Source organism: Thunnus albacares, chromosome 1 (assembly GCF_914725855.1).
Source record: "Thunnus albacares chromosome 1, fThuAlb1.1, whole genome shotgun sequence".
NCBI classification, from domain to species: domain Eukaryota; kingdom Metazoa; phylum Chordata; class Actinopteri; order Scombriformes; family Scombridae; genus Thunnus; species Thunnus albacares.
Window position 1 is genome coordinate 477,541 of NC_058106.1, and position 15,970 is coordinate 493,510.

General features: G+C 41.0%; 2 protein-coding genes across 3 annotated transcripts in view; both read right to left on the reverse strand.

The window, feature by feature from the left end:
• Positions 1–15,970, reverse strand: part of adamts17 (ADAM metallopeptidase with thrombospondin type 1 motif, 17) — a 414,984-nt gene that overhangs the window by 7,528 nt on the left and 391,486 nt on the right. The gene's annotated exons all lie outside the window — the stretch shown is intronic.
• On the reverse strand, positions 215–5,217 carry LOC122996337. The gene is made up of 8 exons (XM_044372212.1): positions 4,557–5,217; positions 3,719–3,805; positions 3,498–3,554; positions 3,346–3,405; positions 2,718–3,064; positions 2,358–2,600; positions 2,177–2,266; positions 215–367 (listed from the first exon to the last, which is right to left on the reverse strand). Exons 1-8 carry the CDS (start codon positions 4,631–4,633, stop codon positions 333–335), a joined length of 996 nt encoding a protein of 331 aa, XP_044228147.1. The 5' UTR covers positions 4,634–5,217; the 3' UTR covers positions 215–332.

Consider the following 15,970-nt stretch of genomic DNA (forward strand, 5'->3'; position numbering starts at 1 on the left):
CTGAAAAAGAAAATGGTACTTTGACTCAGTGTCAAATACTATCAAATAAAATGTGTGTATTATAAAGCAACATAAAACAGTTGTGAAGTTGGAATACCAATGAGCCTCAAAATAAGGCATTATAGTACATGTTAGGCTAACCGCTTCAGGTTATGTAAACTGTAATTTAGTAGTTTGAACCACAAAATTAAATTTAAAAAACAACACTACGAATAATGCCATTTGTAATATAAATATCCTTTATTTAACAAAGACATCTATCTACTATGTTTACTTCAGGCCTGCCAGGGCAGGAACAAGGTCCAGGTGTCCACATAGTCCAGGTGTGAATGTCACAGACATGATGAATAATGCCAACCCATAGTGCCTGAGAAAAATAAAACACTACTATGAAAAGTCAGATAGAAATGAATGAACTTATTAGAAATCACACACACACACACACACACACACACACACACACACACACACACACACATATATATATATATATATAAATGTGCTCACTAGAAACTGCTCAGTTATGTTAGCTGTCTTAGAGCACCACCAAAAATGGTGAAAACGTCTTTCAGCCAGTTGAGTAGAATACACTGTCCTTTTATCTTTACTGCCTTGAGGGGAGAAACAAAACATACATAATAATTTAGGACATGAGTATTTAACCGTATTCCATGGAGGGCTGAGAGTATGCAGATTTTCATCCTAATGAAAGACAAAATCAGACTAGAAATGCATTTCCTGCAGAAAATGCGTGTGAATGCTGAAAACTGCGATAAATCGCAAAGCGCTGCTGAAAATATTAAACACTCGTTCAGGATCCCCATCTGTATGAATACATTTTGACTACTATGGAATGTTATATTTAACAGATTTGGTAGTTAATAAGTAGTATGGTGCTGTTTTATTTATGACCACAAGGTGGGGCTATTGGTGCCATGATTCAGCATGTCATGCAGATTCTCATGGAAAACCTGTGTACCAAGTTTCATTTTATCAAAGACAACAGAATTGCTGAAATATAAAGTTATAAGGTTAGTTTAGTGCCCCCTTTGGGCAGAACTATATGAAATGTTATACACTTCTGTAAGGTCACCTTTTGTACAACATTCCCAAATTTGGTCGCTATCCGATTCAGTATTGAGAAGTTATTGACCATTAAGTGCATTAGACCATGCCTTGAAAAGTTTGCTAACCAATTACAGACAAACCGTAAGTGATATCTGAAAACAAATAAATAAGTTGTGTTTGGGGTCCTCTAAATATGGTATGTACCAAGTTTGGTGAAGATTGCATGAAATATGTGCCAACAGAAGCAAAACATATGTTTATTAAAAAAAACAAAATGACAGAAAACTTTTAGTGGCGCAAATGGGCGTGGCCTATATCAGTCTAATCAGCATCATCCAAGGCACATGCTGACCAAATATTTCTTTCATAAGACTTACCGTTCATGAGTAATTAGCCAAAACGCAAAACATTTAGTAACTGACCACAAGGTGGTGCTATTGGTACTATGTTTTAAAATTGTTAAGCATTTACAGATGGGACACCTGTATATTAAAAATCAACATTATACCACTTTAGTTTTTGAGATATTAGCTTTCAAACATTCCTCCCATAGACTTCCCATTATAAATTTTAATATTAAAAAAATATATATAAAATCACTGGAATATGCTAGAAAGCTGAAAAGTAATAGCTCACATGTCCCTTAAGAGCCGAACATTTTGATATTTGAATGGTTTCTGTTGCTCAAAGTATAGAGGAGTTGAAAGCTTGCAAAAAACGTATGGAAGAATAACAAGAAAATACAATTTCTGTAGAAATTGCGTACGATTGCTGAGAGCGAATTTAGAAAAAAGGTTTAGAAAAAAAGTTTTATAGCACAAAGTATGCAGCAGTTGAAACGCGGCAAAAAACATACGGAAGACGGAATGAGAATAAAGACTGACAAGAATAAGAAAGTGTGATTGCTCTCAGCATTCACACTAATTATTTAATTGATTAACACACAGATGAGTAGCTATTCAGAGAAATCAACTTTTGTTGTCTTTGACTGTAATGAAAACCTATGTACTCTCGGCCATTAATGGCACATGGTGAAATACCCCTGATTTAACACAGTCACTTTAGTATGAAGATATAGGCAAAACCATGAGCTACTTATTAAACTTACAGCAGCTTTTTTTGACCAGGTTCTTGGCACCATGCCACATGTCCAGACTGTGATGAATTCTGAGGTCCTTGTATCTGCCTTTGTCTGGGTCTGTGAAGTGTGGAATAATTTAATTTTACTATAGTATTTCAATAATCTTTTCACCACATGTATTCATACATTATATCAGATGAGTACTTACTCATAAGAGCTCCAATCTGGGTATGAGCATATGTACAGATCTCCACTAGCTTTATCTGTGATGTCATTTTGTCAACAGTCTGTATAAAACTCTCCTTCTCCATGACGACAGAGTTCCATGATGTCTGCTGCTTGTCTATGGTGGCAACATGAATTATCACCTTAGTGTCATTCTCCATGGTGGTGTAGCTGCAGTTATAGGCTGGGAATTCCACCTCCACATGCTGTGTCCATTGGGACAGATCTAAAAGTCAAATAAAAGCAATAGTTGCATTTACCATGTACAGCACTGGCTTTTACAAGAAATTTGCCTTTTTATGCAACCATACAGTTATGATATGCCATGACTGTTAAGACTTACCCATACGATGCTCATTGATGTGCCCCCTTGAAGTGATTTTGACCTTAAAGGGGGCAACACAGTTGCACAACACATCAGTCTTCAAAAGGCTTGAGCATTTATCCGCAGGCAGGATCACAAGTGTAGCCAGTTGTCTCAAGCAGTCCTCATATACTATAGAAGCTCTGGCACCTATGATGTCATCTTCACAAAGGACACGCTGTGGGGCTGGGAAAACAGGTGCCTGATCACAGGGAGAAGGCTCATCCGGAGGGTCTTCATGTGAAGGCTGGTCATGCACCGTCTCGTCGATTCCAATAACTTCCAGTCGATCAATAGATGGTGCTTTCTGTGATGCTCCACCCATTCTGTTGAGGCACGACATAAAGGCATATGTGTAAAAATTTGCAAAAAAACAGACACCACACAAAAATAGCTAAGTAAAGACTGAGTGATAACACACTGTATACTAATTGGTGGAAGATACTCTTCATCAGAACTGTCAGCATTCTCTCCATCATCTTTTCAATGAAAGGAAGGAGAATCTTCATCTGCCCAATCAATTCTGTAAAGGACATACTCACAAAACAATTACTTCTACAAAGAAAAGACTAAATAGTAATAAATGTCATTAGGATGTACTACTTACACACTGTGGTTGAAAACATTTTCCTCCATGTCCTCCTCAACAATGCTCATGTCATATAATCTGTAGAAAAAAATCATTAAAAATATATAAATTATGAATTTATAAAAATACAAGACATGTAGTGCAAAAAGCCATGACAGTTGAACTGCTACCTTTGTTCAAGGACCTGCATTTGTGTGGCTTCTGCAATGACATCCAGATGCTCATCTCTGTAAATAATTAATATAACATGTTCTATACATCACACCCATGGAGACATAACAGTAAACATAAAGTTTACTGTTATTTACTATATTAAAACAATTAATCAGCAACCTTTTGTTTGTAATAAGACATATTTGGACAGCACAAATATTTCAATATGATTACTTGCCTGTCTGCCCCACTAGAAAGACCAATACTAGACACTGCTGGAGTTGTGCCATGAAAAGGAGTCGATGCTGTGAGACCTCTCTCATAGCTGGAGAAACAACAGCAACATCAAGAAAATAAGTGCTACATGACACAGTCTCATACCCCTGTAATGCATTATGTTACGTCCTAAGATGCTGGGAGCCTTGGCTGGTATGGATAAACATACCAAAATAAATAACATAAAAATTCCACTTTTGACTGATAAATGTAAAATTAAATTTCTGGTTGCAATTACATATTTTTCAATGTTGAAATGGGGAAAAGGTTACTTGTGTTGGACTATAAGCTAACCCCACCTCCCCCAGTGTATGCATGACACTGGGGGACTCCTAAATGACAAATTAGGAGCATACAAAGAAATTATGGAGCACTATGAAAAATATTCACAGAATGTATTAACTCGGCGTTGACTTCTCCTCAGTTTATCTTTCACACTACGTTAACTCATTGCTCTGACTTACTGTGTTTAGCACATCACCAGCGCTAAATAGCTTAGTTAGTTATCGGTCCATGTGTTGTCTTACTGCCACAGAAAATGAATAAATCTTTGCGTTATTAGCACGACATCGCCTCTCTGTTGTCTCTTAGACTTGCTAACGCTACGTTACCACCACCTCTGTGAGAGGCACAAACTGAGGCTAAAGTGTGCTAATATTTAATGTTATACGTGGTGACATTTCTTTTCAGTGAAATTAGTGTATTGCTAACACGCATTGCACATCATCCAAGTTTTGAACCATTAGCAACAGGGGGAAATATATATTACATTCCGTTGTAAATTTCAATGTTTCTCTTACCTGTCCAGCAGAAAACAGGAAACTTTGTTTGATCCTTGTTTTATGTTGTCGTTTGTTCCAATTCCGTTTGACTTCATCGTGTTTTCGTTTCTTTGACGATGATGATTCACGCTCCTGTGATTTTCCAAAGTGATAAGTATGGTCCTCCATGTGTTAGTTTTTGGTACCAAAACTTCTCACGATACAAAATGTTTGGCGGGGAAAAGCAACCACTCTCTCCTTCTTCGTCTACTTCAAACTGGTGTATTTCCGGTAGCCACCCACTAAATCTAAAAATGCGTAAGGCTCTCAAGAGAGCCAGTATTAGGTTTGTCCGTTCTGCGTTATGGTAGAAACATGGCAATGCAACATTGAAGCCACCGTGGAGGGGGAACTGCTCCTATGTAGATATAAAGGGCTTATTTCTAAGGTAACGAAAACACAACAATTATTATTTTCAGCTGATTAGACATTAATTAAAATATACTTATAAATAATCTATTCAGTTTTTACCAAGGCTGTTGTTTTAGATGCCACTAAATACTACACACTGGACCTTTAAAGGTGGGGGCTTTGACTTTAAAATTTTCTAGGGGGCACCCTTGAGCTGTTTTGCCACATCCATGCCCACGACCCATATCAGATATAAAGTTACGCCTCCTCTGATGCATGTGCAAAGTTTCATGAGTTTTGGACACCCCAGGACTTCAAAAATACTAAAAGTAATTGGGGGGGGGGGGGGCGCTATAGAGCCAATGTGCAATGTCCAAGCCCAACTGTGATACTAATCGCAATACTTACTATTTCAAACATATTTCAACATGCCTTAAACATGTGTGTAAAATGAAAATTGACACAAAAAATCCAAAATGTCTGTCAAATATATGTCAAATATCAAATATGTAAATATGTATTAGATCGAGAATGATGATGATGTTGTATATATTTGATGAACTATGTGTCATTTAAGCCTTGCTTCCTGTTGCGTGTAGGCAATACTACATAAGTGAAATATTGATGCAGCAATACATTTACCAGAAGGCAAATGACAGGAATATGTATTTTCATGAATATTGGACATTACACATAGAAAATAACTATCACTTCCTGTGTCCACTATGTGGCGTTAGAGAACACCAACTAATGATCCGTCATTTTGCTGTATATCATGTGTATAGACCACACCATGAAAATTTCATGTCAATCGAATGATGTTTGACATGTTTATGACTGTGACTCAATATGACAGGCCTGGACCCTCATCAAACATGGGAAATTTGGTGCAGATTGGACAATGTAAAATGGAGTTACAACAACTTCCTGTTTAATGCCCCAAACATGTTTTGGGCAAAATTCACTGCAACCCCAGGCCAAGGGTGTTCCATGAATATTATAAAGCTTCACAATTTAGCATCGCAAAGGTGTTTAGATGTCACCTACCAAATTTGAAGTTGCTCGGGTTAAATCTCCAAGAGGAGCTTGTTAAAATACAACACCTGTCAATGGCTTCACTTTTTGGAAAAAATGCAAATTAGATTCAAAATGGCTGACTTCCTGTTGGGCTTACGGTGTGGCTCCAAGAGGCTTTTTTTTGGAGATGGTACATCTTCCTACCAAATTTCATACATCTGTGTCAGCTTTAAAAGTGGGGGCTTTGACTTTGAAATTTTCTAGGGGGTGCCCTTGAGGCATTTTGCCACACCCAAAACTAAGACCCATATTAGATATCAAGTTACACCAGTACTGATACAAGTGCAAAGATTTGTGAATTTTGAGTACCCCTAGTACCTCAAAAATGCTTAAAGTAATTAGAGGGTGCTAAAGAGCCGAGATGCCACGCCTAAGCTCAATTTTGATACTAACTGAAGCATTTATTAGTTCAAATATATATGCAAAGTTGTGTTTGTAAAATGAAAATTGGTGCATGAAATCCAAAATGGCTGACTGAAAATTTGAAAAAATATGTATTAGGACGAGAATGATGAGCGCAATGAACCCACTGAATTTCATGCACATCAAAGAAACTTTGTCCAAATGGCCCTGCATTTGGTGGTGCTATGGAGGCCGCTGTCCACACCCGAGCCCAATCACTACAGAACTTTGCAGTATTGACGTGTGTGCCAATGTTTGTGAGTTTTCAAGCACCCTCAAAAATGCAATGGCGTACTAGAATAATAATAATAATCCCTTCAAAAACAGTAGGTTCCTTGCACTTTCAGTGCCAGGGACCCAACAGTCCCTGGCACTTTCTTGCTCAGGCCCTAACAATCCCTTCAAACCACTCAGTGGCCCTAAAAATCTTTCAAAAAAACAATAATAACCTAATAATCCTCCCAATTACAATAGGGTCTTCGCACCACTCAGTGTTTGGGCCCTAATCAACGATAGCAAAATCTTTTGATAACTTTTGATCATCGACTAGTCCAGATGACACACACTGATTTTGAAGTCGTTATGATGAATTCTGTAGGAGGAGTTTGTTAAAATAAAAGGCCTGGAAAATTTTTCCAAAATGGCCGACTTCCTTTTGGATGTACAGTATGGCTCCAAGAGGCTTTTTTGTGCATCTTGACGTGATACATATGCCCGGTGAATTTCACTTTTCTACGTTAATCTGGAAGGTAGGGCTTCAATTTTCACATTTTCAAGGGGGCGCTGTTGAGCCATATTGCCACGCTCATGCAAATGACCTATCCAGGATTTTAACTGGTGTCAATCCAGACGTGTGTCAAGTTTCGTGACTGTAAAACTATCCGTAGTCCCTCAAAAAAGGCACTTTCCAAGCACGTTTAGGCCCTCAAAAACACTTTTAATCACAGAGAATAATAATAATTAAAGCTGCAAGCAGCGATGATCACGCCCTCGTGCCCTTGCGTACGTCGTGTCGAGCGCAGTCGAAGTGCTTCAGTAATGGGCATGTAGATGTCTCCAGACCAGGGCTGCTTTCAGACAGTGCAAGAAGAAGATAAATATCACTTCCTTTGTCCTCTATTTTGCCTGCTGCTTGGGCTGATTCCTTGAACTTTTATAGGGGGTTTGTATTACTGATTGAATACTGTCATGTAGATGTGTTCAGGTTGGGACTCTTATCAAACATGGAAAGTGTGGGGCAGATTGGAGCATTTACACTGAAGTTATAGCAATTTCCTCTGGAATAGCGAAACATCAAAACTCAACACCACGCCACAGCCACATGCTTCAATGATAACTAAATCTTTTAATAACTTTTGATCACAAGCTAGTATACATGACACACACTGATTTTGGAGTCGTTATGATGAATTCTGTAGGAGGAGATCGTTAAAATACAAGGTAAGCGACTTCCTGTAGGACTTACAATATGGCTCTAAGAGGCTTTTTTGTGCGTCTTGACATGGTACATATGCCTCATGAATTTCATTTTTCTATGTTAATCTGGAAGGCAGGGCTACAGTTTTGAAATTGTTGAGCCATATTGCCACGCCTATGCAAATGACCTATCCAGGATTTTAACTGGTGTCGCTCCAGACATGTGTGCCAAGTTTTGTGACTGTACACCCATCCCTTGTCCCTAAAATACAGCATCGTATTTCATGGCGAGGGATGTGTCGCCATGGCAACGGCGTTTGGTCATGGGTCATGACCTGCCCAATGTAGCATCACCAAGGTCTTACATCTTAGCTGAGTCAATTTCAGGTGCATCGGCCAAATTTCCTAGGACTAATACAACAAAGAACGACGCATGATACTTCCTGTTGCCAGTAGGTGGCGCTATGACTGTCACTAAATATGGGCCTGAAAATGTGTTCAGACCGGGACTCTTAACAAGAATATGAAATTTGGAAAAGATCAGACCATGTGGAGTCAAGTTATAAGGCTTTGAAATTTCATGGCGAGACATCAAAATTCGCTGCGTCGTCATGGCAACACCTTTCGACGAAAAGTCACCAACTTCATAATATACCATCTCCAAGGTCTTGAGGCTATTCTGAGTAAATTTGAGGTGGATCCCATCACCATGCGACCCACTGAGCGTCAAAGTGTAAAACATGTAACTTCCTGTTGCCAGTAGGTGGCGCTATGACTTAGATCCAATATTGACACATGGATGTGTTCAGGACGGGACTCTTTCCAAGCACAAAAGGTTTGGGTCTCTTAGGATCGTGCATGCCGGAGTTATGGCCGTTTGAATTTTCACGGTGAAGGATCGAAATTCGCCGCCCGACCACACCCCCTCGGCAATGTCAAAAACTCACCGTTTTGATAACTTTTCATCTCCCAGGTCTGTAGATGATACTGACCGAATTTCAAGTTGCTGAGGTCAAATCCCTAGGAGGAGTTCATTAAAGTATGCGGGCTAAAAACGGCAAAATTGGCCTGAAAATGGCAACTTTGAACCAAAATGGCCGACTTCCTGTTGGATTTAGGGTATGGCTCCAAGAGAGTTTTTGGTGCGTCTGGTCATGATATATAAGCACACCAAATTTCATTGTTCTACGACGATCTGTATCGTGGGGCTCGCTTTTCTTAATTTTCTAGGTGGCGCTGTCGAGCCATTTTTCCCTGCATTTTTTGTGAGACCCATAAAATCTGCGATTTTCACCAGAACTGACGCGCATGCCAATTTTGGTGAGTTTTGGTACACGTTTGTAGAAGTTATTTGAGGTCAAAGAGTTGTAATAATAATTAAAGCTGCAAGCAGCGATGATCGGGCCCTCGCACCCCAGCGCATGTCGAAGTGACGCTCAGTCGAAGGGCTTTTGTCAGTGACTTGTTGTGTAAAGTTTGAGGCATATCCAACCATGTACACTCAAGTTATATCAATTTCCTCTGTCATGGCGAAACATCAAAACTCAACGCCACGCCACGGCCAAACCATCATGATCATACACTACTCTAGATGACACACACTGATTTTGAAGTCCTTACGATGAAATCTGTAGGAGGAGTGCGTTAAAATACAAGGTATGCGAAATGGCCAAAAAAAGGCGAAAATTGACCAGTTTTTCAAGATGGCCGACTTCCTGTTCAACTTACAATAAGGCGTCAACAGACTTTTTTGTGCGTCTTGACATTATACATGTGCCCTGTGAATTTCATCTCTCTACGTTAATCTGGAAGGCGGGGCTTCAATTTTGAAATTTTAAAGGGGGCGCTATTGAGCCATTTTGTTACGCCCATTAAGAGGAACTACATAGGTTTTTAGCTGGTGTCTCTCCAGACATGTGTGTCAAGTTTCGTGACTGTAGAGCAATCCATTCTCCCTGTAAAACAGTATTGTATTTCATGGCGAAGGATGTGTCGCCATGGTAACAGCATTCAGTTTTGGGTCATGAGCTGCCAAATGTAGCATCACCAAAGTCTCGTTTATTAGCTGACTTAATTTCAGGTGCATCAGCCAAATTTCCTAGGAGTAATTAGACAAAGTACGACACGTGTTACTTCATGTTGCCAGTAGGTGGCACTATGACTTTCGCTAAATATGAGACTGAACATGTGTTCAGACCGAGACTCTTAACAAGCATATGAAATTTGGAAAAGATCAGACCACGTGGAGTCAAGTTATAAGGCATTGAAATTTCATGGCGTCACATCGAAATTCGCCGCGTCGCCATGGCAACACCTTTCAACGAAGGGTCACCAACTTCATAATATAAGATCTCCAAGGTCTTGAGGCTATTCTCAGTAAATTTCAGCTGGATTCCATCACCATGCTGCCCACAGGGCGTCAGAGCGTAAAACATGTAACTTCCTGTTGCCAGGAGGTGGCGCTATGACTCATATCCTGTATTGTCACATGGACCCGTTCAGGGCGGGACTCTTATGAAGCACAAAAGGTTTGGCTCTCTTAGGATCATGTATGCCGGAGTTATAGCCGTTTCATTTTTCATGGCGAAGGATCGAAATTCGCCGCCCAGCCACGCCCCCTAGGAAAGACTAATGAGAATTGTTTTAGCAACTTTTAATCTCCTATGCCTGTAGATGATACGGACCGAATTTGAAAGTCCTGGGGTCAAATCTCTAGGAGGAGTTCGTTAAAGTATGCGGGCTGGAAATGACAAAATCGGTGCAAAATTTCAACTTTGATACAAAATGGCCGACTTCCTGTTGGAGTTAGGCTATGTGTCCTTGAGACTTTTTGGTGCGTCTGGTCATGATACATATGCATACCGAATTTCGTTCTCCTACGACAATCTGTATCGAGGGGCTCAATTTTCTTGACTTTCTAGGTGGCGCTGTCGAGCCATTTTGTCCCGCTTTATTTCGAGACCCATAAAATATCGAAATTTTCGCCAGTCCTGACATCTGTGCAAATTTTCATGAGTTTTCGTGCATGTTTAGGCCCTCAAAAATGCGTTTGTTTCGGAGGAATAATAATAATTAAAGCTGCAAGCAGCGATGATCGGGCCCTCGCACCCCAGCGCATGTCGAAGTGACGCTCAGTCGAAGGGCTTTTGTCAGTGACTTGTTGTGTAAAGTTTGAGGCAGATCCAACCGTGTACACTCAAGTTATATCAATTTCCTCTGTCATGGCGAAACATCAAAAGTCAACGCCACGCCACGGCCAAACCATCATGATCATACACTAGTCTAGATGACACACACTGATTTTTAAGTCCTTACGATGGATTCTGTAGGAGGAGTTCTTTAAAATACAAGGTATGCGAAATGGCCAAGAAAAGGCCAAAATGTACCATTTTTTTCAAGATGGCCGACTTCCTGTTCGACTTACAATAAGGCTTCAAGAGGCTTTTTTGTGCGTGTTGACATTATACATGTGCCCTGTGAATTTCATCTTTCTACGTTAATCTGGAAGGCGGGGCTGCAATTTTGAAATTTTAAAGGGGGCGCTGTTGAGCCATTTTGCCACGCCCATTCAAAGCGACCACATAGGATTTTAGCTGACATCACTCTAGACATGTGTGTCAAGTTTCATGACTGTAGAGCAATCCCTTCTCCCTGAAAAACAGTATCATATTTCATGGCGAAGGATGTGTCGCCATGGTAACAGCATTCAGTTTTGGGTCATGAGCTGCCAAATGTAGCATCACCAAGGTCTCGTTTATTAGCTGACTTAATTTCAGGTGCATCAGCCAAATTTCCTAGGAGTAATTAGACAAAGTACGACGCATGATACTTCCTGTTGCCAGTAGGTGGCGCTATGACTTTGGCTAAATATGAGACTGAACATGTGTTCAGATCAGGACTCTTAACAAGCATATGAAATTTGGAAAAGATCAGACCACGTGGAGTCAAGTTATAAGGCATTGAAATTTCATGGCGTCACATCGAAATTCGCCGCGTCGCCATGGCAACACCTTTCAACGAAGGGTCACCAACTTCATAATATAAGATCTCCAAGGTCTTGAGGCTATTCTCAGTAAATTTCAGCTGGATTCCATCACCGTGCTGCCCACAGGGTGTCAGAGCGTAAAACATGTAACTTCCTGTTGCCAGGAGGTGGCGCTATGACTCATATCCTGTATTGTCACATGGACCCGTTCAGGGCGGGACTCTTATGAAGCACAAGAGGTTTGGCTCTCTTAGGATCATGTATGCCGGAGTTATAGCCGTTTCATTTTTCATGGCGAAGGATCGAAATTCGCCGCCCAGCCACGCCCCCTAGGAAAGACTAATGAGAATTGTTTTAGCAACTTTTAATCCCCTATGCCTGTAGATGATACGGACCGAATTTGAAAGTCCTGGGGTCAAATCTCTAGGAGGAGTTCGTTAAAGTATGCGGGCTGGAAATGACAAAATCGGTGCAAAATTTCAACTTTGATACAAAATGGCTGACTTCCTGTTGGAGTTAGGCTATGTGTCCTTGAGACTTTTTGGTGCGTCTGGTCATGATACATATGCATACCGAATTTCGTTCTCCTACGACAATCTGTATCGAGGGGCTCAATTTTCTTGACTTTCTAGGTGGCGCTGTCGAGCCATTTTGTCCCGCTTTATTTCGAGACCCATAAAATATCGAAATTTTCGCCAGTCCTGACATCTGTGCAAATTTTCATGAGTTTTCGTGCATGTTTAGGCCCTCAAAAATGTGTTTGTTTCGGAGGAATAATAATAATTAAAGCTGCAAGCAGCGATGATCGGGCCCTCGCACCCCAGCGCATGTCGAAGTGACGCTCAGTCGAAGGGCTTTTGTCAGTGACTTGTTGTGTAAAGTTTGAGGCAGATCCAACCGTGTACACTCAAGTTATATCAATTTCCTCTGTCATGGCGAAACATCAAAACTCAACGCCACGCCACGGCCAAACCATCATGATCATACACTACTCTAGATGACACACACTGATTTTGAAGTCCTTACGATGAAATCTGTAGGAGGAGTGCGTTAAAATACAAGGTATGCGAAATGGCCAAAAAAAGGCGAAAATTGACCAGTTTTTCAAGATGGCCGACTTCCTGTTCAACTTACAATGAGGCGTCAACAGCCTTTTTGTGCGTCTTGACATTATACATGTGCCCTGTGAATTTCATCTCTCTACGTTAATCTGGAAGGCGGGGCTTCAATTTTGAAATTTTAAAGGGGGCGCTGTTGAGCCATTTTGTTACGCCCATTGAGAGGAACTACATAGGTTTTTAGCTGGTGTCTCTCCAGACATGTGTGTCAAGTTTCGTGACTGTAGAGCAATCCATTCTCCCTGTAAAACAGTATCGTATTTCATGGCGAAGGATGTGTCGCCATGGTAACAGCATTCAGTTTTGGGTCATGAGCTGCCAAATGTAGCATCACCAAGGTCTTGTTTATTAGCTGACTTAATTTCAGGTGCATCAGCCAAATTTCCTAGGAGTAATTAGACAAAGTACGACGCATGATACTTCCTGTTGCCGGTAGGTGGCGCTATGACTTTCGCTAAATATGAGACTGAACATGTGTTCAGATTGGGACTCTTAACAAGCATATGAAATTTGGAAAAGATCAGACCACGTGGAGTCAAGTTATAAGGCATTGAAATTTCATGGCGTCACATCGAAATTCGCCGCGTCGCCATGGCAACACCTTTCAACGAAGGGTCACCAACTTCATAATATAAGATCTCCAAGGTCTTGAGGCTATTCTCAGTAAATTTCAGCTGGATTCCATCACCGTGCTGCCCACAGGGCGTCAGAGCGTAAAACATGTAACTTCCTGTTGCCAGGAGGTGGCGCTATGACTCATATCCTGTATTGTCACATGGACCCATTCAGGGCGGGACTCTTATGAAGCACAAAAGGTTTGGCTCTCTTAGGATCATGTATGCCGGAGTTATAGCCGTTTCATTTTTCATGGCGAAGGATCGAAATTCGCCGCCCAGCCACGCCCCCTAGGAAAGACTAATGAGAATTGTTTTAGCAACTTTTAATCTCCTATGCCTGTAGATGATACGGACCGAATTTGAAAGTCCTGGGGTCAAATCTCTAGGAGGAGTTCGTTAAAGTATGCGGGCTGGAAATGACAAAATCGGTGCAAAATTTCAACTTTGATACAAAATGGCCGACTTCCTGTTGGAGTTAGGCTATGTGTCCTTGAGACTTTTTGGTGCGTCTGGTCATGATACATATGCATACCGAATTTCGTTCTCCTACGACAATCTGTATCGAGGGGCTCAATTTTCTTGACTTTCTAGGTGGCGCTGTCGAGCCATTTTGTCCCGCTTTATTTCGAGACCCATAAAATATCGCAATTTTCGCCAGTCCTGACATCTGTGCAAATTTTCATGAGTTTTCGTGCATGTTTAGGCCCTCAAAAATGCGTTTGTTTCGGAGGAATAATAATAATAATAATAATAATAATTCCTTCAGTTTCAATAGGGCTTCGCACCGGTCGGTGCTCGGGCCCTAATTAAAGCTGCAAGCAGCGATGATCGGGCCCTCGCGTCCTTGCGTATGTCGGGGCTCGGCGCTGGTGAAGGGCTTCTGTCACGGGCATATAGATGTCCCCAAACCTGGGGTCCGTTTTACAAAGCAGGTTTAGTGAAAACTCAGAGTCTGTTAACCCTGAAATGAGGGAAACTCTGAGTTTTCCGTTTCAAAAAGGGAGGTAACTCAAACCAGAGAAAGAGGGATAACTCTAGCCTGTTTCACAGAGAGGGGTAACTTAAGCTCTCGGTCAGTTACCGTAGCAACAGACTCTATGAATCTAACCTGGTCGGGACCAGGTTTTTCTCAATGAACCTCGACTTTCTCTCAGTCTCCGCCCTCTTTCAGAGCCACACACTCCATTTGATTTCCTCATTCATTCAGGCAGCAGGCGAGTTTTGGCGTAGCCTAGTTCTGCCGTCTGTCATTTAAAGAAATCATTAAAAAAAATAAATTAATTAAAAAAAAAATCAGAGTCAGTATATTAGAAGTCCATTAGGCACAGTAAGTGGCGACTTTTTTTCACTAACATGGCATGTCCTTTTGATAACGATCCCGTGGATGAAGGTGCAGCATTACTGCGCAGAGAATTAAATATTCGTCAAGAGATGGTTATCAGACCACGCATAGATGTTCTAGCATTTCCAGCCATTATCTTTTTGAGCGGTACCATTTCACGTCACAGTCCATCATCTACATACACAACCTAAGCCGTCTTTACATTTGCAACATTACCAATCGTAGTCATGCTCTCACATCCCAGCAGATATTGTGTGTTGCGCTGCGTTTCTTTGCAAATGGTTTGCAAAAGTTTTTTGTACAATGTCGGAGCCAGCCACTGGCCTTCCTAAATTCTGGCTTAGGGCCAGCTCCTCTGCCTCCGTTAGAGGTGGCGGTGCTGGACCACCAGCCGTTTTACGGGCATCTGCCTTCTTTCTGTTGGCTGAGTAGAAGTCTGTGTTAGTTTAAATAGGATTAATTATTTAACAGAACATGATGTAGATGAGAAGACATTTATGTGTGTGAAACCAGCATTATGTTGGGGATAAAACAACTGCACAGTCAAACAGCCACTTAATATTTACTTTACAATGTAAAACATGATCAAAATGAGGTACCCCCATGAGATTATGCCGAGGTCTCACCTGTTTGAACAATGTTTTTAAATTTCATCCTAAACTGCTGCCAAGTGCGCTTGGACCTAAATGAAATAAATTAATAGGCCACCATTCAAGCAGTTTTCCTCTGTAATATTATTGTGATTACAAAGGACTACATTTAAACTTACGCAATGACCGAGCAGCAGCCGTCTCCCTCTCTTTTGCAGCTGCAGCGGTGTTGCACTTCTTTCTGAAAACATGCTCAAACTCGTCGTATGAGCGAATTAAGATGTCTAGTTCTAGGGGGGCGAAAAACGCAGCCATCCTCTTCCCCGTTGCCATGGTGACTCGTTGAATCGGGGCTCCATTGATGCTGGCTTTTTATAGTTGTGGTGCACGCGCTTAACTCCAGGTGAAACTACTCCGAGTTGATTAAACTGACTCAAATCAGCTGTTCTGGAACCGGAAACTCAGAGTTTTCTATCTCAGAGTAGATCAACTCAG